This window comes from Nycticebus coucang, chromosome 18, assembly GCF_027406575.1.
Source record: "Nycticebus coucang isolate mNycCou1 chromosome 18, mNycCou1.pri, whole genome shotgun sequence".
Lineage (NCBI taxonomy): Eukaryota > Metazoa > Chordata > Mammalia > Primates > Lorisidae > Nycticebus > Nycticebus coucang.
In genome coordinates, this window is record NC_069797.1 from 30,657,548 (window position 1) to 30,680,439 (window position 22,892).

General features: G+C 37.0%; 1 protein-coding gene across 4 annotated transcripts in view; it reads right to left on the reverse strand.

Annotated features, from left to right (window-relative positions):
• Positions 1-22,892, reverse strand: part of GOSR1 (golgi SNAP receptor complex member 1) — a 51,726-nt gene that overhangs the window by 13,468 nt on the left and 15,366 nt on the right. For all 4 annotated transcript variants that reach the window (XM_053570897.1, XM_053570896.1, XM_053570898.1 and 1 more), the window contains exon 7: positions 6,741-6,770. In XM_053570897.1, coding sequence (XP_053426872.1) covers positions 6,741-6,770 — 30 coding nt within the window. The remainder of the gene's footprint in view (positions 1-6,740; positions 6,771-22,892) is intronic.

Genomic DNA, 22,892 nt, shown 5'->3' on the forward strand with positions numbered 1-22,892 from the left:
AGTTAGATGGTATCTCAAAGTAGTTTTGCTTTGCATTTCTCTGATAATTAAGGATGATGAGCATTTTTCATATGTCTGTAGGCCATGCTCCTGTCTTCTTCAGAGAGGTTTCTCTTCAAGTCCCTTGCCCACCCTGAGATGGGATCACTTGTTCTTTTCTTGCTAATACGTTTGAGTTCTCTGTGGATTCTGGTTATTAGACCTTTATCGGAGGTATAACCTGCAAATATTTTCTCCCATTCTGAGGGCTGTCTGCTTGCTTTACTTACTGTGTTCTTGGCTGTGCAGAAGCTTTTTAGTTTGATCAGGTCCCAGTAATGTATTTTTGATACTGCTTCAATTGCCTGGGGAGTCCTCCTCATAAAATATTCACCCAGGCCGATTCCTTCAAGAGTTTTCTCTGCACTTTCTTCAAGTATTTTTATAGTTTCATGTCTCAAGTTTAAATCTTTTATCCACTGAGAGTCTATCTTAGTTAATGGTGAAAGGTGTGGGTCCAGTTTCAGTCTTTTACGGATTGCCAGCCACGCACTGCATGTTTTTAATTGGCTTGTCAAAGATCAATAACGGTAAGTAGCTGGGTTCATCTCTTGGTTCTCTATTCTGTTCCATATATCTACCTCTCTGTTTTTGTAGCAGTATCATGCTGTTTTGATCACTATCGATTTATAGTATAGTCTGAGGTCTGGTAGCGTGATTCCTCCTTCTTTGTTTTTATTTCTGAGTAATGTCTTGGCTATTAAAGGTTTTTTCTGATTCCATATAAAACGAAGTATTTTTTCGAGATCTTGGGGAAAAGATTCCCTATTTAACAAATGGTGCTGGGTAAACTGGCTGGCAACCTGTAGAAGATTGAAACTGGACCCACACCTTTCACCATTAACTAAGATAGACTCTCACTGGATAAAAGATTTAAACTTAAGACATGAAACTATAAAAATACTTGAAGAAAGTGCAGGGAAAACTCTTGAAGGAATCGGCCTGGGTGAATATTTTATGAGGAGGACTCCCCAGGCAATTGAAGCAGTATCAAAAATACACTACTGGGACCTGATCAAACTAAAAAGCTTCTGCACAGCCAAGAACACAGTGAGTAAAGCAAGCAGACAGCCCTCAGAATGGGAGAAAATATTTGCAGGTTATACCTCCGATAAAGGTCTAATAACCAGAATCCACAGAGAACTCAAATTTATTAGCAAGAAAAGAACACGTGACCCCATTTCAGGGTGGGCAAGGGACTTAAACACATGAAAAAAAGCTCATCATCCTTAATCATCAGAGAAATGCAAATGAAAACTACTCTGAGATATCACCTAATCCCAGTAAGAATAGCCCACATAACAAAATCCCAAAACCAGAAATGTTGGCGTGGATGTGGAGGAAAGGGCACACTTCTACACTGCTGGTGGGAATGCCCACTAATACATTCCTTCTGGAAGGATGTTTGGAGAATACTTAGAGACCTAAAAATAGACCTGCCATTTGATCCTATAATTCCTTTACTAGGTTTATACCCAGAAGACCAAAAGTCACAATATAACAAAGACATCTGTACCAGAATGTTTATTGCAGCCCAATTCATAATTGCTAAGTCATGGAAGAAGCCCAAGTGCCCATCGACCCACAAATGGACTAGCAAATTGTGGTACATGTATACCATGGAATACTATGCAGCCTTAAAGAAAGATGGAGACTTTACCTCTTTCATGTTTACATGGATGGAGCTGGAACATATTCTTTTTAGCGAAGCATAGGAATCTTAGGAATAGTATCTTAGGAATGAAAGAAAAAGTATCCAATGTACTCAGCCCTACTGGGAAGCTAAATTTTAGCTTTCACATGAAGACTATAACCCAACTATAGCACAAGACTATGGGGAAAGGGTCAAGGGAGGGGAAGGGAGGGGGGAGGTTTTGGTGGAGGGAAGGTAATGGGTGGGGCCACATCCTTGGTGCATCTTAGAATGGGTACAGGTGATTGCACTAATGTACACAGCTATGATTTAACAATTAAAAAAAAAATTGTATATTGCTTTGGGTAGTATAGACATTTTAACGATGTTGATTCTTCCCAGCCATGAGCATGGTATGTTTTCCATCTGTTAACATTTTCAGCTATTTCTTTTCTTAGAGTTTCATAGTTCTATTTATAGAGATCTTTCACGTCCTTTGTTAGATACACTCCCAAATTTTCATCTTCTGGCACTACTGTGAACGGAATAGAGTCCTTGACTGTTTTTTCAGCTTGACTATTGTTGGTATATATAAAGGCTACCAATTTATGAATGTTGATTTTGTAACCTGAGACGCTGCTGTATTCCTTGATCACTTCTAAGAGTTTTGTAATAGAATCCCTGGAGTTTTCCAGATATACAATCATATCATCTGCGAAGAGTGAAAGTTTGATCTCTTCTGACCCTATATGGATACCCTTGATAGCCTTTTCTTCCCTGTGATGGCTAAAACTTCCATTACAATGTTAAAGAGTAGTGGAGACAATGGGCAACCTTCCTGATGTGAGTGGAAATAATTTCAATTTAACTCCATTCAATACGATATTGGCTGTGGGTTTGTTGTAGATGGCCTCTATCAGTTTAAGAAATGTCCCTTCTATACCAATTTTCTTAAGTGTTCTGATCATGAAGGTATGCTGGATATTATCAAAAGCTTTTTCGGCATCAATTGAGAGAATCATATGGTCTTTGTTTTTTAATTTGTTTATGTGATGAATTATATTTATAGATTTATGTGTACTGAACCAGCCTTGAGACCCTGGGATAAAACCTACTTGGTCATGATGTATAATTTGTTTGATGTGTTGCTGAATTCTGTTTGTTAGGATCTTGTTGAATATTTTTGCATCAATATTCATTAGTGATATTCAAATATTTCAGAATTATTTCCAACCTAGAATTCTATATCATACATAAACAATGAATCAAGAATATGGGTAGAAGAAAGACTTTTTAGATGTGAAAAGTCCAAAAATGTGTCTCCTATTCATTCTTAGGAAGCTACTAAAGGACATAGGTCAGCATAATGAGGGAATAAACTAAGAAAGTGGAAGACGCTGAACTCAAGAAACAGGTGATCTGATAAAGATTATTTTAGGCTAATGGAGAAAGGACATTCCAGAACCAGAACAATGTAGCAGGCTGAGAGAACCACCAGACAAGATTAGAGCAGAAGGAAATGGTGGTGGTGGTGGTGGGGTCAATGTCAACTGTATAACACATTGAATTTTAGATCCCCCAAATCAAAAAGAGCACAAGAAGAGTCAAACTTAACTTCCTTTGCATCATTTAGTTCTGATTTTTCAGCTTAAGTGACCATCTATGACAGAATATGATACATTTAAAATGTGATTTTTTAAAAAAAATTTATCACAAGGTATTTAAAAGTAGGTATTATGGTCTTGTATAAAGCAAAAACAAACTTCAAACCTAGACTGAGCAAGCTGAGGTCAATCTTTGAATCATATACACCTTTTATTAAACTGGGACTATCACCATCTCCTATACACTTTGACTCACAAGTGGATAGAGATTAAAAAGTAATTTCTGTAAAGCACTTTGTATTCCTTAGAGAATGCACATTATCATCATACATTATGTTATTATCTTGTTGAATATGCATGATTTCCAGTACAACATCAGATATATCTAGACATACTTTCCAATCTCATTCCATCATTTAGAGTCAAGCTGAGTGAAATCTAGGCTGTTGTTATTTTTAAAGATCAAATACTCAGAGGCAAAACATAAGCTCCAAATTATATGTAATGCTTTTAAAATGATAAATCATTGATGTACTTACTGAAACTTCAACTTTCTTAAGTTCAGGCATATTTTTTTCAGCAACAGATAATATTAGTTATACATTTAAAGCTTAGGAATAAATGTATAAATATTAAAAATATTAGTTCTTCAATAAATTGATGTCAAAGTCTATATTCAATTGTTCACATATTTTTGTTCACAAATTTTTAAAATGTATCTCTAAAAGGAAAAGGTAATTTTTTATTTACCTATCAAATGTGTAAAAATAATTATTTGATACTTATATATTACATTATCCATAAGAGACCATGATTAGCTCTATATTCAGTGATATTTCACTTGGAGTACCTAATTATATTTTGAAACAAAGAATAATATTGAAATAAATGACCTTGTAATAATGCCCTTTTTTTTTTTTTTTTGCAGTTTTTGGCAGGGGCCGGGTTTGAACCCGCCACTTCAGTATATGGGGCCGGTGCCCTACTCCTTTGAGCCACAGGCACTGCCCTTTTTTTCTTTTTTGAGACATAGCCTTAAGCTGTACCCCTGGGTAGAGTGTTGTGGCATCACAGCTCACAGCAACCTCAAATTCCTGGGCTTAAGCGATTCTCTTGCCTCAGCCTCCCAAGTGGCTGGGACTACAGGCACCCGCCACAATGCCCAGCTATTTTTTGGTTGTAGTTGTCATTGTTGTTTGGCAGGCCTGGGATGGATTTGAACCTGCCAGTTTTGGTGTATATGGCTGGTGCCTTAGCTGGTTGAGCTACAGGCACCGAGCCGTAATAACATGCTTTTAATTAGCAAAAGAATAGTAGAAGTGGTTTAATGGTTCAGAAATGTTCCTATTCTATTAGGTACCTCAAATTTTTATACTTATGTTACCAGCCTTTAAGTAAGCCAGCTCTGAGTAGAAAAGTTTAATTAAGGCAGCCTAGACTTAGAAGACCTGGCAGAAAGAGGGGGAAATAAAAGGAAGAAAAAAAGAAAAAGGATTATACAGGAACTTCAAGAATTCCTGGCAAAAATGTGATCAGATCTCATGCACTAATGAAAGAGAAAAATTTATAAGAGATTTCCATCCACAAGTAGGCAATACTGTGAAAATTCTGCTCAGAGGCATGATGTAATAGAGGCAATTTAAATAAAAATTCAAGATATGATAATGGCAAATTATTATAAAAGATTATAAACTATTAAGATTATTATTAAATAATGATGGGATTATATTATAATCACTTGAATAAAGTAAGAATCCATGAATACATACTGATATGAACAGTATACACTGTTCATAAAGGACACTTAGGAAATGAACACTGAAATATTTAGAAGTAAAGAGGCATCACATCTGCAACTTATTTTCAAGTAGTTCAAAAAATAAACTGTGAAAAAGCAAATGTGGCCAAATATTAACATTTGAGGAAGCTAGATAAAAGGTATATGGGATTTTTTTGTACTACTGGAACTTTCTGAAAATCTGAAATCATACTGAAATAAGAAGTTTTCTAAAAGAAGGATTGGTATTAATAACACAGCTACTATTTACAGATTACCTAGTATCATCCAGGTATTATAGTAGGCATTTTTCTCATATTATCTTTAATCTTCACGACAATCTTGCAGGGTGGGTATTATCATCTCTCCCATGTTTTTAAGTAGATAAGAAAATGAAGGCTCCGTGAAGTTAAAGCAACTTTGAACAAAGATCTAGTAAGTACCACAGCCAGGTTTCAAACCAAATCCCACTCTAAGGCTTGTGTTCTTTTTTATAACGTATTAATAGTAAACATAGTAGTAGTTGAAATGGAGCTCTGTTTCTAGTGTTAGTGCTTTATTCATGTGATGACAGGTAAATTACTTATCTTAATCGCATTTTTGTTTTACAAATAGGACCTAATGGTTAGTGTCTATCTCATGCGTTATTGAGAAGATGAAATAAAATCATGCATGCAAAGGACTTTAGCATAGGACCAGGGTCCCTAGTAAGAATACAAATATTTGTTATTTCCATGTGCTTCATTCTACCTTTCCTAAAAAACAATGCTTTATGCATTGCTAAATTCTAAAGTAGAGACACCTACTTAATTTACCTTTTATTGTCATAAATATTTAATAATTCCCCAAATCTAGAAAATGAAGCAGGTTAAAACAACAAGTAAGCATCCCTTAACTTAAGCAAGAAACTAGCTCAATGTTATTACAGATAATATCAAATATTACTGTAGTAGATTTCTACAGCTATAAAAACCAAGTCTACATAAATGGAATAAAAATGGCATTTATCAAATCATGCTTAAGATTGCTTTCCACTTAAAAGCGAGAATAAAAAGATTGAGGCTGGGCTCAGTGACCATAGGACAGTGGTTATGGCGCCAGCCACATACACTGAAGCTGGCAGGTTCGAACTCGTGCCAGGCCAGCTAAACAATGACAACTGCAACAAAAAATAGCCGGGTGTTGTGGCAGGCGTCTATAGTCCCAGCTACTTGGGAGGCTGAGGCAAGAGAATCACTTAAGGCCAAGAGTTTGAGATTGCTGTGAGCTGTGATGCCATAGTACTCCACCGAAGGCGACATAGTGAGACTCAGTCTCAAAAATATATATATATATGTATATTTTAAGGCTGAAAATACTAAGTATGGATTAAATGGAAAAATTCACACAGTAGTCCAGTGATTCTGAAATGTTTTAGGTTTCAAATGTCCCTTACACGGAAAGGACACTGTAAAAATACATTACCACCAGGGCGGCGCCTGTGGCTCAAGGAGTAGGGCACCAGCCCCATATGCCGGAGGTGGTGGGTTCAAACCCAGCCCCAGCCAAAAAAAAAGAAAATACATTACCATCTAGAGGAAATCTCATCTTCAAGGAGGATGAATTGACTTTAAGTACTGTTATAAGATTAACCTGATCTTCTCATTAAATTTACAAGCAAACAAAAACAACAAAAAATTATACCTACCTTATTGTCTCTTCTATCAGACGATCTGAGCTGTAAATTAAAAGAAAATTCAAATTCTGGAATTATTAAATGCACGTTAAAACTTGCACTTAGTTGTTCTACATTTATAAACTTTTTTAGCCAGTTATGAATACAGTATGCCCAGAATTTTGAATATGGAGAAAAGTCAAAATAAATTTATCTACATATAGTATAATTTTCACCTTACCTTTATTGGTTACCTTAAATCTATTTTTTTCACAGAGATACCTGATAATTAAAGTCAGAACAGTTTTAATGATAACATAAAGAAATTAAACTACTTCTTTAATCTAGATAGCTCAGAGGTATCACTATCATCTATTTAGAACTTAAGAATCATAACCAACTTATTGAGCTAAGATAGGTAAATACAGTCATCATGGCCCTAAGTAAGAATTTTTTTACCCCATAAAAGCTCCTTCCCTTTTGGGAAAGTTTTTTTTTGGAAACTAAACCAAATCTCAGGTTACTAAACTTTAGAATTCAAGAATCTGAATAAAGTCACCAAACACACCTTAGGTCTGTAAATTATTTGCCTTTATGCATCACACATTTCAAAGAAACAAACAAAACCATTTTAGGGAGAAATTTATAAGTAAAGTTTGATAAAAGGGTCAGCTTTACAGCAGAAGTAGGAAAACAAACTTCCAGACATGTGTATCCATTTGGCACAGTGAAAAGTACAGGGTAGGCATTCAAATAAAACACTTGCATATTTTTTCCTAATTATTTTCCAAAAAAATTTCTAAGTTAATTCTATAAAGTTGTTGAGATTTCATTATAAAGCAGTGGAGTAGGAAATCTAAGTTACTGCATAAATTAGGGAACAAAGACGAGCTTTTTAAAAACATCATAATAGCTTATATAAATCCAAATCCTTTGATTAAGAATTTGAAAAATTACAAATATGGTGGTGAAAGCCAGACTGTGTGACTGTTTAAGTGCTGGATCTTCCATTTATGAGGTACGTGACTTCAGGCAAGTTTTTTTGTGACCCAGTTTTCTCATCTATAAATTGACGATGGTAATAATACCTACTTGTTCGGAGAATTAAAGAGGTGTATATAGTTTCTAGATCCATACCAGAGATACAGTAAGCACTAAGTATTTTTTGCTATCATTTTCTCAGCAACTACGTACTTATTCTAAATCTAAGCATAAAATTGATATAAACTTCCAGATAAACCCACTATTCTGGTAAGATCTACTGATTATTAAGTATGCATTTATTCTTTTTTTTTCTAATCTGAAGTTTCTTAGAACTTTAAATGTCTCATTGTACATATTCAAGAGGATATTCTGGGGTATAGTCTTTGCAAACACATTGGATTAAATTTGGGGTAACATACTTTAGAAAAGATATGACTATTATCATACTACTTGTTCTCTGATTCTTTATTTTAGTCTGTCATTCTTTTTCTAGATTTGTTATTCTTTTTCAGGTTTTTGTTTTGTTTTTCTGACCTGGAATGTTTTTCTCACTCCTCCTTTAACAAATGTGTATAGAACTACTCCTGCAAAGTACTCGGTTAGACAGGCTGCAAAGATAGGGAACCAACCCTGCAGATTTTACAATGCAGAGAGATGAGACAGGTGAACAGGCACCTGGGTAAAGTGGCCACAAAAGACAGAATGGTTTTTGGGGGCTAATACCTCCTTGATCAGCACAATGGTTTTGTTAACCATCCTTGTTATGACCACTTAGCACATCAAAGGGCATAAAAATAAGATATTCCAAAATCCAGGTAGCACAGTATGAAAATAAAGAATTCTACTGCCAAGATTTTATGAAGAAGACTTCATTGGCAATAGCAACAACAACCAAAATAATCAAATAGGACTTAATTATTATTTTTTTTGAGACAGTTTCACTTTGTCACCCTCGGTAGAGTGCCATGGCATCACAGCTCACAGCAACCTCCAGCTCTTGGGCTTAGGTGATTCTCTTGCCTTAGCCTCCCAAGTAGCTGGGATTACAGGTGCCTGCCACAACACCTGGCTATTTTTGTTGTTGTTGTTGCAGTTTGGCCAGGGCCGGGTTCTAACCTGCCATCCTCGGTATATGGGGCCAGTACCCTACTCACTGAGCCACAGGCACCACCCAAATAGGACTTAATTAAGTTCTGCACAGCTAAAGGAACTGCATAGCTGCACAGCTAAAGGAAACAGACAATTTTCAGAATGGGAAAAGATATTTGCCAGGTAAGAACCTGAAAGGGTTGGTAAATAGAATCTACAGAGGACTCAAATTAATCAACAACAACAACAAAAAGCAAGCAATCTCATCTACCACTGGGCAAGAGACATGAACAGAACCTTCTCTGAAGAAGGCAAACGAATGGCCAACAAACATGAAAAAAATGCTCTTCGTTCTTCATCTTCAGAGAAATGCAAATCAAAACCACACTGAGTTATCATCTAACCCCAGTGAGAAGAGCCCACATTACGAAGTTCCAAAGCTGCAGATGTGGAGAGAAGGGTACACTTTTACATTGCTGGTGGGACTGTGAACTAATACAGCCCCTTTGGAAAGAAGTATGGAAAATCCTAAAGAACTCAAAATAGGGTGGTGCCTGTGGCTCAAAGGAGTAGGGTGCTGGCCCCATATACTGGAGGCGGCAGGTTCAAACCCAGCCCCCAGCCAAAAACTGCAAAAAACCCCCTTCAAAATAGACCTTCTACTTGATCCCACAATTCCATTACTAGGCATACTCAGAAGAAAAAAAATCATTTTATCATAAGGACATATGTATTAGATTGTTTACTGAAGCTCAATTTACAATCACCAAGATGTAGATCCAGACTGATGGGCACTCACGATTAATAAACTGTGGTATGTGTATACCATGGAATACTACTCAGCCATAAAAAGATGGAGACCTTTACATCTTTTATATTAACCTGAAGTTGAAACACATTCTTCTTAGTAAAATATGAGAAGAATGGACAAGCAAGTATCCAATGTACTCCACACAAAGCAGGAGACCAGCGGGCCACGACCCCTTTGTAACAATGAAAATATATTCTGCATATATTCTGTATTCACATTACAATTCATAACAGTAGCAAAATTACAGTTATGAAGTGGCAATGAAAATAATTTTATGGTTGGGGGTCACCACAACATGAGGAACTGTATTAAAGGGTCGCAGTACTAGGGAGGCTGAGAACCCCTGCTTTAGGGTTTACTCTCTGCATTGTACAGTTAGTTCTCTGGGTTTTGACCAATGCATAATGTCATGTATGTGTATCCTTCATTACGATATTACATAGAATAGTTTTACTGCCCTAATTATCCTGTGGGTTTTTTTTTTAATGTTTAGAAGATTTTATTAGACTACAAAATTGTTGGAATTAAGCTACATAGAAAAACAGAGAAAATATTTACAAAAACATAGATAACATCACTCAGGGCACACACATGTAAAAATGTAGAAGGGTCCTGAACAGTTTACATATTAAAATCATGGAAATTTCCTGAAATGGAGCTAACAGCTTAATGCTTATAATTGATGCAATATATAAGATCTCAGAGCAAATGTTTCCACTCTTATGGAATCCAGTTTTGCCTACAAACTTGTCTCTCTCTTTGGGAGATTCAGACTCAGAAGCAGAGAGAGGGGATAAGTCAAGAGTCGAATGGTCACATAAGTGGTCTAATTATCTTCATCCTGTTGATTGTGTTGAGGTTATACAGAAACAGCCAAACTATTTTTTTTTTTTTAGCCTCTGATGATATTCAGAAGGATATGAGCAATTTCTCAGTTTGAACAAAATTCAGCACATAAAAGTTTGAGCATAGAGTATTTATTTGTACTAGAACTATAAAGTTCTATCTGATAGGCAATTACTTGTAAAACTAAGATAAAACAATTAATTATGGTCAATCTCATATTTACAGAAAATAGGAAAGGAGCCAGAGTGACACTCTGCATTAGGGTTTACTCTCTGCATTGTAGTTAGTACAATCAGTCTGTTCAGATTTTTTTTTTTTTTTGTAGAGACAGTCTTACTTTATGGCCCTCGGTAGAGTGCTGTGGCCTCACACAGCTCACAGCAACCTCCAACTCCTGGGCTTAAGCAATTCTCTTGCCTCAGCCTCCCAAGTAGCTGGGACTACAGGCGCCAGAACGCCCGGCTATTTCCTGGTTGCAGTTTGGCAGGGGCTGGGTTTGAACCCGCCACCCTCGGTATATGGGGCCAGCGCCTCACCGACTGAAAACAGGCACCGCCCGTCTGTTCACATTTTTTAAACCAAAGTGCTATAGTTTTAACTTAATTGAATGGGTCAATAAATGATTTATGCTCAAGTGACCACATAACTATCTCTAGCGCCCAGAAAAGCTTAACATCAGGCTTTAAAGACAAACAGACTCAAAACATAGACAAAGCAGAAAAGAAAACAATGCCCTTGAGAAGGTCAGTATTTTGACAGTATTACAGAAAGCTAAAGGATATTGGGGCTCTACTTACTCTACTTTGATGGTCTTTCATTGAAAATGCCTTTCCCAGGCTCGGCGCCTGTGGCTCAAGCGGCTAAGGCACCAGCCACATACACCTGAGCTGGCGGGTTTGAATCCAGCCTGGCCCGCCAAACAACAATGACGGCTGCAACCAAAAGATAGCTGGGCGTTGTGGCGGGGGCCTGTTGTCCCAGCTATTTGGGAGGCAGAGGCAGGAGAATCACCTGAGCCCAGGTGTTGGAGGTTGCTGTGAGCTGTGATGCCATAGCACTCTACCAAGGGTGACAGCTTGAGGCTCTGTCTCAAAAAAAAAAGAAAGAAAGAAAATGCCTTCCCCAAACTAAATTCAGAAGGGAGGAAATTAAGAGCTTCAGATGACTTTATCCTGTGTTTAACTATTCATTTTTCCTTCCCTTCCTATCCCTGACAACACTGATTTTTCTACTATCTCTAGTTTTGCCTTTTCCAGAATTTCATATAATTGACATTACAGTTTGTAGCTTTTGAAGGCCATCTTCTTTTATGCATTTAAAGCTCCTCCATATTTTGGAGGCTTGATGGCTTCTTTGTTTCACTGAATAATATTCTACTGTACAGATATACTGCAGCTTATCTATTCACTTACTGAAAGACATCTTGATTGCTTCCACATTTTAGCAAAAATGAATAAAGCTGCTATAAACATTTACATACAGATTTTTGTTTAGACAGTTTTCAACTCCTAGTTATTACCAGGAATATGACTGCTGGAATGTATGGCAATACCATATTTAGCTTTCTAAAAAAACTGTCAAATTCCTTTCCAAAGTGGCTGTTATCACTTTGCACATCCATCAGCAGTGAGTAAGAGTTCCTGTTGTTCCATATCCTTGCTAGCATTTGATATTGTCAGTGTTTCGGATTTTAATTAATTTAATAGGTGTTTGATGGTATCTCAGTATTGTTTTAATGTGCAATTCTCTAATGACATATGGTGTTAAACATCTTTTCACATACTTCAATTGTCACCTATGTATCTTCTTTGATTAGGTATTTTTCCAGGCTAGGCACAGTGGATCACACCTATAATCTTACCATCTTGGGAAGCTGAGGTGGGATCCCTTGAGTTCAAGAGCATGAGATCAGCCTAAGCAAGAGTGAGACCTTGTCTCTACTAAACAGAAAAACTTAGTCAGGTATGGTGGCAGACCCCTGGAGTCTCAGTTACTCAGGAGGCTGAGGCAGGAAGATTGCTCCAACCCAGGATTTTAAGGTTGCTGGGAGCTAGGTTGATATTATGGCACTTTGAGCCTAGGCAACAAAGTGAGACTCTGTTTCAAAAAAAAAAAAAGTCTGTTCAGATCTTTGTTTAGATTTTTAATGGCTGAGTTTTAAGAGCTCTTTGTATATTTTGGATATAAAAGCTCATTGTCAAACCCAAGGTCACCTACATTTCTCCTAATGTTATAAAACTTCTGTAAGTTTTCTACTTTTGTAGTTTATAGTTAGGTCTATGATCTGTTTGGAGCTAATTTTTGGGAAAGGTGTAAGGTCAGTGTACATATTCATTATTTCACATGTGGAGTCTAGTTGTTCCAACACTGCTTAAAAGACTTTTGTTACTGAAATAGCTTTTTTCCTGTCAAAGATCAGCTGGTCATATTTGTGTGAATCTATTTTTGGGGTCTCTATTCTGTCCCATTAAATTATTTATGTATTCTTTCACCAGTACCACACCATCTTGATTGCATACAGCATACAATATGTATACAACAGGAAGTCAATTACAAATTGGGACATAGTTTCTGTTTGGGGCATAAAGTATTTTTAACCAAACATTCTGGTGTAAAAAATACAAAATAAAAATGTCATAAAAAACTGTTCAACCATAATAGAAACAGAAAGCTCATGAGACAATATGGGCACCACAGTTTCTATTTATTCATTACAAAATTTTACAAAGTATTTACAAAATATTCTCTACATGTTGGTCGCCTCTTTGTAAAATTTTCTAATGAATATTTTATAAGTAAAGGCACACTTTCCCTATGTATGGCAACTTTATGGGCAACTTTTGGGACACACTGTACATAAATGATTTAGAATGGACTAAAAATCCTGAAAAACTACTGAATCATAAAGAATCTATGAAACATTAAGGAACCATTTTCTAATTTGTTTCTGAAACCGCAAAAAAAAAAAAAACCCCTAATGTATTAATGTAAGCTGATCTGCTCTACAGATTTCATTATATGTATATATTTCTCTTCCACATACTTATAACTCAGAAAACAATGCTTTTAGAAATATAGTAAAAGAAATTCAATATTAGCAATCATTATATTTAAGAAACTACAGGGTGGTGCCTGTGGCTCAGTGAGTAGGCTGCCAGCCCCATATACTGAGGGTGGCGGGTTTAAACCCGGCCCCGGCCAAACTGCAACAAAAAATAGCCAGGCGTTGTGGGTACCCATGGTCCCAGCTACTCAGGAGGCTGAGGCAGGAGAATCGCCTAAGCCCTGGATTTGGAGGTTGCTATGAGTGACACTACAGCACTCTACTGAGGGTGACAAAGTAAGACTCTGTCTCTTAAAAAAAAAAAGAAAAGAAAAGAAAAACTATAAAAAAACTGGCCACATGCTCTTAAATGCAGAAGCCAGGGTCTGGTTAAGGCTCAAGCATTTGGCTATATGAACCCATCTCCTGGAACTGTCGTAAACACAAAAGGGATATTGTAAGCAAAAGCATCCTGTAAATTATGTAAGTTCACAGATACACAGTTGATTTAAATCAAGGCACTTTAATTAATGACTCATATCCTCACCTCCACCAAAGCTCCTCTCAATTCTTTGTTTGCTTTGAGATAGTCTCTCATATGGTCACCCTTGTTAGAGTAACGTAGCATCATAGCTCACAGCAACCTCAGAGTCTTGGGTTTGAGTGACCCTCCTGCCTCAGCCTCCCAAGTAACTGGAATTATAGGCACCTGCCACAACACCTGGCTATTTTTTTTTGTTGTTGTCATTGTTGTTTAGCAGGCCCAGGCCCACCAGCCCTGGTGTATGTGGCTGGTGCCCTAACCACTGAGTTACAGGTGCTGAGCTTCCTCTCTCAATTCTTAATGAAAGTGACTTTTATTACAAAGTCCAGCTCAAAAGTCATCTCTGCAATTCCTCCCCTATACCATCTGTACACTCAAATAGAACTATTTAATCTACACTGTAAGAGTATGCTCTCATAACTCTTTGCTCTTCATCAATTCACTCAAGAGTATAATAAGCACTTAAGATATACCAGGCATGCTGCTATGCACTGGATGAAAAATATCTCATTTTGTACTTTTATTTTTTTTGCAGTTTTGGCTGGGGCTGGGCTTGAACCTGCCACCCCCAGTTTATGGGGCCGGCACCCTATTCCTTGAGCCACAGGAGCCACCCCTCATTTTGTACTTTTAAAAACATCTCATAGGATATAATTATTTGTTTACAATTTCTCTAACCAGAACAAGTTCCCAAGGGGCAGAGAGTAAGTCTGATTCATCTTTGATTCCCCAAAGTCTAGTACAACATCTACCACACAGGAGACATTCATTAAATAATTGATATGAATAAATAAATGAGTAACAGATACTTGTTAAGATTAATAAAATATCGATCAGAGTTAACACCGAAATAATCCTCTTAAGTTTCAGGGGGTGGTTTACAGATGTGTGTATATGTGTGTAGATGTATGTATTTTAAAATATATATGGCTATACATATTATATGTATTTTACAAATAGATCTGGGAAGGAAAAAAAGCTCACTATGTCAGAGCACCTCCAACTCAAGATTAATTTGATTTCATTAATGAACTAACAAGCTTCAAGTAAAGAAAAATGAGTTCTAAATAAAACCCCCCAAGTAGGTCACTCTGCTTGTAAAACTGAACATTATTACATGAATATTAAAATAAACAAAGTATTCAAAGTAATACTAGTTTCCTTTGCCATCTATTTCAATATGGCAGACAATTGCACTACCTGAGATAAATGGAGCTTTGATATGTCATTTTAAAATATCCCATCAATGCAATGATAGACAGTGAAATAATCAAATGCCACCAGTTCTTATAAGCTAAAAATTCAATTCTCTACTGCACAAACAATCCCTGGTACAGGTGAGGGATATGTCACAAAATCTTTGCATACTCCAAAGTTTATGGATATTACTATTACATAAAGTTTCTTCCATATGCTTCCCATTTTTCCAATTAAAAGTGCTACTGTCTGAAACCTACCTCACTACCATTACCTTCATAATGATGTTTCCTCCTTGGTGTGATATTTCACAAAGAAATAAAGAACATGTATGTGTTTCATAGTACCTACCTAGTAAACAACAAGCAGCAAATTTAAAATAAGAGGTGAGGTTGAAGTGCAAATGCTGCTGTCCAGAAGGATGAGGCTTGCTCATGAGTCAAGTGACTGTCTCCTCAACACCAGCTCCACAGCACACAACATTCAAGTTTGTATTCCAACAAAAACAACACATCACGAACCTTTAGCGTTCATAAATAGCTAATAAAACTAATGCCAAATCCTTGGAGTCTATTCCATTCTTTTGGTCACAGATGTTATAATTTGATTATTTAATTAGGATAAAACCACCACTTTTAAAGGTCACTAAAATTATGATGATCATATATCTCATATTTTTCAAATATAGTCAAGGTCTGTTAATACAATTAGAATTACATTTCACTAAGACGATTCTGGCATCAAAAGTATTTCAAATTCCATTCAAGAAATATGAATTGACAGAATTACAAAAAGGTCTGTAATCTCTTTCTTACAGTATTTACTTCTCTTAATTTTACAATCCTCATTATGTTTTGCTTTATATAGAACAGCCTCACAGTTTGCAAAGCCCATTCACAGCAACCCTGGGAAGCAGATGCCATAACATTTACCTTGGAGAAGATAGTCCAATATTGCACAAGCAACATAATCGTAAGACCCTGGCTTGAATCCTAACCTTTTACTAGTGTTGTGACCTCAGGGAAATTTGGCTAAAATCATGAAGCAAATAAAAAGTGAAAACATTTTTAATGTTTTTAAAATGCCTACCTAAAATATTTCTGCAACCACAAGTCTGGATTACACAAATGACACGGGTGGTGAAGTTAAAAATTCAAATTATCAATTCTAACATAGCTAGGAAATGACATAATAAATTGTCAGCAGATAAAAGGTAAACCCCTACATTAGACTGTAATAATTCTTTACTCATTCATGGGCATATTTACAACTAAGTACACAATTACAATAATAAATACAGTAAATCTGTGCCTTCTCAGATGATAACTCAATCCTATCTGCTAAATAGTCAATGAAATGAAACAAAATAATTCTCAACTAAATACTATAAATAATTCTGTTTGAGTATAATTTGTTTTATATACAACAGTTTTGTATTTGAGAAGTTATGTGAAACAAATTCTTTGTATTTTTTGACTGCTTCAAATTTTGTGCAATCCCTTATCTCCTAAGCTATTCACCCTTAAAATCGTGTAACACAGAGGGTCAGCTATTATCCCAGTTTATTTATTTTTTTCCTCACCGGAAATATCCCATTTTTATTTATTTATTTAATTTATCTATTTAATTTATTTATTTTGAGACAGAGCCTCAAGCTGTTGCCCTGGGTAGAGTGCTGTGGCGTCACAGCTCACAGCAACCTCCAACTCCTGGGCTTAAGTGATTCTCCTGCCTCCACCTCCCAAGTAGCTGGGACTACAGGCGCCTGCCACAACGCCCAGCTATTTTTTTTTTTTTAGGTTGCAGCCTTTGTTGTTTGGCGGGCCCGGGCTGGATTCGAGCCTGCCAGCTCAGGTGTATGTGGCTGGTGCCTTAGCCACTTGAGCCACAGGCGCCTAGCCTGAAATATCCCATTTTAAAAATGAACAAAACAAACACAGAGAGGCCAGGTCATTTGCTCTTCAGAGAGGTGAAAAGCAAGTGGTCTTTGAATTCTCAATACCATACTGGTTCCCAAATACAATGAAAATAAGTTTGTTTTTTTTTTTTTAGAGACAGGGTCTCATTTTGTTGCCCTCGGTAGAGTGCCATGGTGTCACAACTCACAGTAACCTCCAGCTCCTGGGCTTAGGCAATTCTCTTGCTTCAGCCTCCCAAGTAGCTAGGACTACAGGCTCCTGCCAGAACACCTGGCTATTTTTTGTTGTAGTTTGGCTGGGGCTGGGTTTGAAGCCACCACTCTTGGTATATGGGGCCAGTGCCATACCCACTGAGCCACAGGCACTGCTCATTAAAATAAGTTTTTTTTTTTGTAGAGACAGAGTCTCACTTTATGGCCCTCGGTAGAGTGCCGTGGCCTCACACAGCTCACAGCAACCTCCAACTCCTGGGCTTAAGCGATTCTCTTGCCTCAGCCTCCGGAGTAGCTGGGACTACAGGCGCCCACCACAACGCCCGGCTATTTTTTGGTTGCAGTTTGGCCGGGGCCGGGTTTGAACCCGCCACCCTCGGTATATGGGGCGCCCGGTGCCTTACCGACTGAGCCACAGGCGCCGCCCCATTAAAATAAGTTTTAAAGAAGCGAATATCAGGGAAGGCAGTGTGATGTGACATAGGAAATGTGCATTTAGTATGAGCTATACTATTAAATAGTTATGAGACCTTGGCCTATATCCTTTCTAACTCTTGTTTCCTCATCTGTAATTAAGAGATGGTTTGATTATATACAATATAAGAATTTTTTTTTTTTTTGCAGTTTTTGGTCAGGGCCGGGCTTGAACCCACCACCTCTGGTATATAGGGCCGGCGCCCTACTCTTTTGAGCCACAGGCACTGCCCCAATATAAGAAGTTTTTTTTTTTTGCAGTTTTTGGCCAGGGCTTGGGTTTGAACCTACCACCTCTGGCATATGGGGTCGGTGCCCTACTCCTTTGAGCCACAGGCGCCACCCAATATAAGAATTTTTTAAAAGGAATTTAATAGGGAATTCACTTTGCAAAACAAAAAAATTATTGGTTACATTAGTAATATCCTCTTTTATACTCTGGTTTCTTTTCAAATTGAATAAATCTTTCACCTTTTACTAAAAAAAAAAATCCTCTTTAGTCCTCAAAATCAGATTTCACACATAGAAGATCCTCTGTAAGTTAACCACCCAACGGACTGCAACCAAACTGGTCAACATACTGATGTCAAAATAAGGAACTAGGCTTACTGTACTGATATGTACATGTGGTACAGGTGCGATTTATGAAAATTAGGCCAACTTTAGGAGGTGGTCAGTATAGGGAAGTGGTAAAAACAATTCATTACAAAGTTAGTTCTATAAAGCCTGGCATTGATTTATAAAAATTGCTTTATAATTATAATTGCTTCCTCTTTTCAAATCAAAAATATGTACTTTTGACATAAAGTTGTAAAAATTTACATTAACACAAAAAAAATTATTTTACAAAAAAGAAATCAAAAACTTAAAACATTTTTTCTAGCCATAAAATGTCTGACCTTATTGTCCAAAATCAAACTTGTTACCTGAATCCTGGGAATTAAAATACTTTTGATTCATGAAAAATCAAAATAAAAGTAAACTTAGCAGCAAATATGGCCTATTAATTACAAATGGGCTTGATGAAATACATTATCTTTTGTCCTCACTGTTAGATGAATACAACTCTCATTTCTTTACACCTCTTTTGGTTGGTTGTTTAACCTAAGTTTTCTATGATGAAAATATATTCCTTTATATAAATAAAAATCTATGGCCTGAAAAGTTTTACCTCTCTGCTTGGCATGAATTAAAAAAAAAACCCTCAAAACACCAGTGTTATTGAGGGCATTGGGGAGTGTTTATGTATATGCTATTAATGGGACTACAAATTTAGTAAATTTTAGAGGGAAATTAGACAATATTACATAAAAAGCTTTAAAAAATAATATATTTTTCAATACTACATTTCTAATTTAGGAATTTTTCATAAGGGAATAATTATGAACACATGCAAAGACTTCACTATGTATAATAGCAAAAACTGAAAATAATACAAAAGGTCAATATTAGGTAAATGATTACATGAATCATGATTACCTATATTTTGGAATATGTGCTATACATTTTAAAACATAAAAAAAAAATCAAATAACATGTGGAAAGGCTCACGATCTACTGATGACTAAACAATATTATAGGATCTGGGGCGGCGCCTATGGCTCAGTGAGTAGGGTGCCGGCCCCATATACCGAGGGTGGCGGGTTCAAACCTGGCTCTGGCCAAACTGCAACAACAACAACAACAACAAAAAAAAAATATCCAGGCGTTGTGGTGGGTGCCTGTAGTCCCAGCTACTCGGGAGGCTGAGGTAAGAGAATCACCCAAGAGGTGGAGGTTGCTGTGAGCTGTGATGCCATAGCACTCTACCGAGGGCGATAAAATGAAACTCTCTCTCTAAAAAAAAAATTATTTTTGTGTTGTTCAACTATTCATGCTTCTAAAATGAACACTATGAAGAGCACTTATAGCTTTTGTTATTTAGAAAAGGTTATTAAAAAAAATCTAGCCTATTCTTCCTCAAAGCACTTAGCAAATGAAATACAGATAACACAGAAAAACCAGTAAAAAGTTTTCATACTATTTTATAAACATATTTTACACAATATTTTACCACCTAGCAAGTATCTGTAATTTACACAAAAAGATCACTTTTTAAAAAAGGTATTTAGAAGTTCTGTTTTCTAATGTTGAGAGCAATGACTAAGTGCTTGTTTTTAATCTCAATAATTCCTGTAACTCCCCGGATGCTCATATTCCATTCAACCTCATCCTGCCTCAATTTCTCTATTCAGAATGAGCACAGGCAAACTTTTTCACAAGAATGTTAAAAGAAATATATACAAAGTATATTACAGGTAAAATTATCTGAGACTTTGAACTCTGATCAAGCAAAAATGGAAAAATCTTTTGATTTCCATCCTTTCATCATTTTTCTAATCCTAGACTTCTGAGGACTTACTTTGAATAATCAAATAAATAAATGAGGTAAAAGTTTATAATTCACAATGTGCTCTGAAATCATAACATTTGTGTATGTAATAATTCTAGTCTCAAATTATTGTTTTTAAACTACTATATTTCTGTTTAATTTCTTTTTGAGGTAATAAATATAGAAATACTGATATAATCCAATCTTTTCTGTGCTATCTGAATATACTATCTTTTAAATCACTGTGTACTCCAAGAATCGATCTATGTAGTTTTGATCCAATGCAAAATTCTTTTTATGGTGGTCTCTATCAAACACAAAAAGAACTACCAAAGCTATGAATACTATAAACTAAACATACTTTAGAAGAGACTGCCCCCTTGTGCCAATCAATAATATCCAACAGATTAAGAAAGAATACTAATAAGAGGGACACTAGGAAGTTGTGAGATACACAAAAATTTGAGAAACATAAAATCATTTTGATTACTATATTCTCTCAAAATAATCGCCACAACATTCTATGCACTTCTGCATTCTTATAAATCATTTTTGAAAACACACTTTCCACTCATTTTGTTCAAGTGCTATAAGCTCACTATTGTGAGGGCCGGGGAACCTTCTGTGCATGCAATTTTTTACATAGGCAACAGGAAATAGTCACATAGGGCCAGGTCAGGGCTGCAGGGTGGATGACTCAGTAAGTTTAACCTCTGTGTACTCCAGGAACTGAATGATGATGTTGGCTGTGTGGGCAGACACACTGTCATGATGCAAGATGGTCCCTGGCAGTCCTGTCTTCGGCTACTGTTGTTGAAGCTTTCCAAAAACTTTTGGTGGGCATACTGCTATGTACCACTGAGTAGTCACAACGCTTTGTTCCTCCAGAGGAACAGCTGGGACAATGACTGCTTTTGGAAAAGAAAGTTGCCACCATTTTCTTTCTAACACTTTGGGGCTGCTTCATTTTTGTTGGTGAATTTTCACTGGGAAAAATCCACACTGTCAACTAATGCTTATTCTCTGGATCAAACTGGTAAATCCAGGTTTCATCACCAGTAACAATGTCAGAAACACATCTAGACTTGCCTCCATGGAATCTGACCAGCATTTTTTCACACTACTCAACATGGATGTACTTTTGCACATCTGTCAAAAGTGGGAGGCACCCACTGGAATGATACTTTCCTGACTCGAAGAAAATTATGCAGGATTTTGGACACTGCCAGCATTTCAACCGGTAGTGCCACTTCAACATTTTTAACTGTCACTCAATTGTGTTCCTGAACCTTTTTTCCACAGCAGTGATGTTTTCCTCAGTCAGTGCAGTACTGGACAGCCACTCCTCTCCTGTCTTTCTTTTGGTTTTTGAGAGTCTCACTATGTCGCCCTTGGTGGGTTGTGGTGGCGTCACAGCTCATAGCAACCTCAACCTCTTGAGCTTAGGCGATTCTCTTGCCTTGGCCTCCCGAGTAGCTTGGGAATACAAATGCTCACCACAATGCCTGGCTATTTTTTTGCTGCAGTTGTCATTGTTTAGCTGGCCTGGCCCCAGCTCAAACCAGCCAGCTTCAGTGTATGTGGCCAAAGCCCTACTCACTGAGCTATGGGCGCTGAGCCTCTTCTCCTGACTTTCAGTGACATTTGGACTCTTCTGAATCCTTGAAATAACAAAAAAAAAAATGGTGTGCAGGAAGGAGTAAGGTCCCTGAGAGCCCACCACAAATGCTCAAGGCTTTGGGACTTGTTTAACCCACTTTTAATATCATAGAAAATCACCGCACAAAAGTGCTCTCTTCCCAGCTCTATAGCTGATGCCAACTGAGTGCCATGTGGATGAAAACAAATGAAGCCCTTTCAGCAATACCAATAAGCTGAGCAAGCTGAAACTTGCATGGATCAGAAAGGATGCCACTGTCTACTATATACAGTGCACCTCAAAACTTCAGTAGTAACTTTCTTAATTAGCTCCAACAGTGGAAGCACTGAGACTTTCATAAAGGTCTTGATCTCTCTGGGTTTTGGTTTCAACAGCATGTTCGTGCACACGCGCGCGCGCGCGTTTGTGTGTCTGTGTGTGTGTGTGTGTGTGTGTGTGTGTGTGTGTGTATAGTTTTTTTGAGACAGAGTCTCACTCTGTCATCCGGGCCAGAGTGCAGCGGCATTATCACAGCTTACTGAAACCTCAAACTCCTAGGCTTAAGTGATTTTCCTGCCTCAGCCTCCCAAGTAGCTGGGACTACGTACAGGTGCTTGCCACTAAAGTTGGCTAACTTTTCTTTCTTTTTTTTTTTTTTTTTTGTAGAGGTCTTGCTCTTGCTTAGGTTGATCTCAAACTCTGGCCTCAAGCAATCCTCCCACCTCCACCTCCCAGAGTGCTAGGATTATAGGCAAGAACCACCATGTCTGGCCTTAATAGCTTATATTTAAAATTGTGATCTTTAAGGTATATAAATAAATGGCACATTAAGTTCATATGACATGACTTCATATGAGCTTCAGATTATGATATTCAGTAGCAAGTATCAACATAATTCCTAACACTTAACCATCATAGATAAAAGCTGCTCAAGTCCTCATAGGCTGAGTTCACAGAGATAAATAACTTCTTTTCATCCTTAAATCTTATAACAAAATACAGAGCAAACAGTAGAGAAACCAGTATATTTCAGAGAAAAAAAGAGATGAAGAAGCA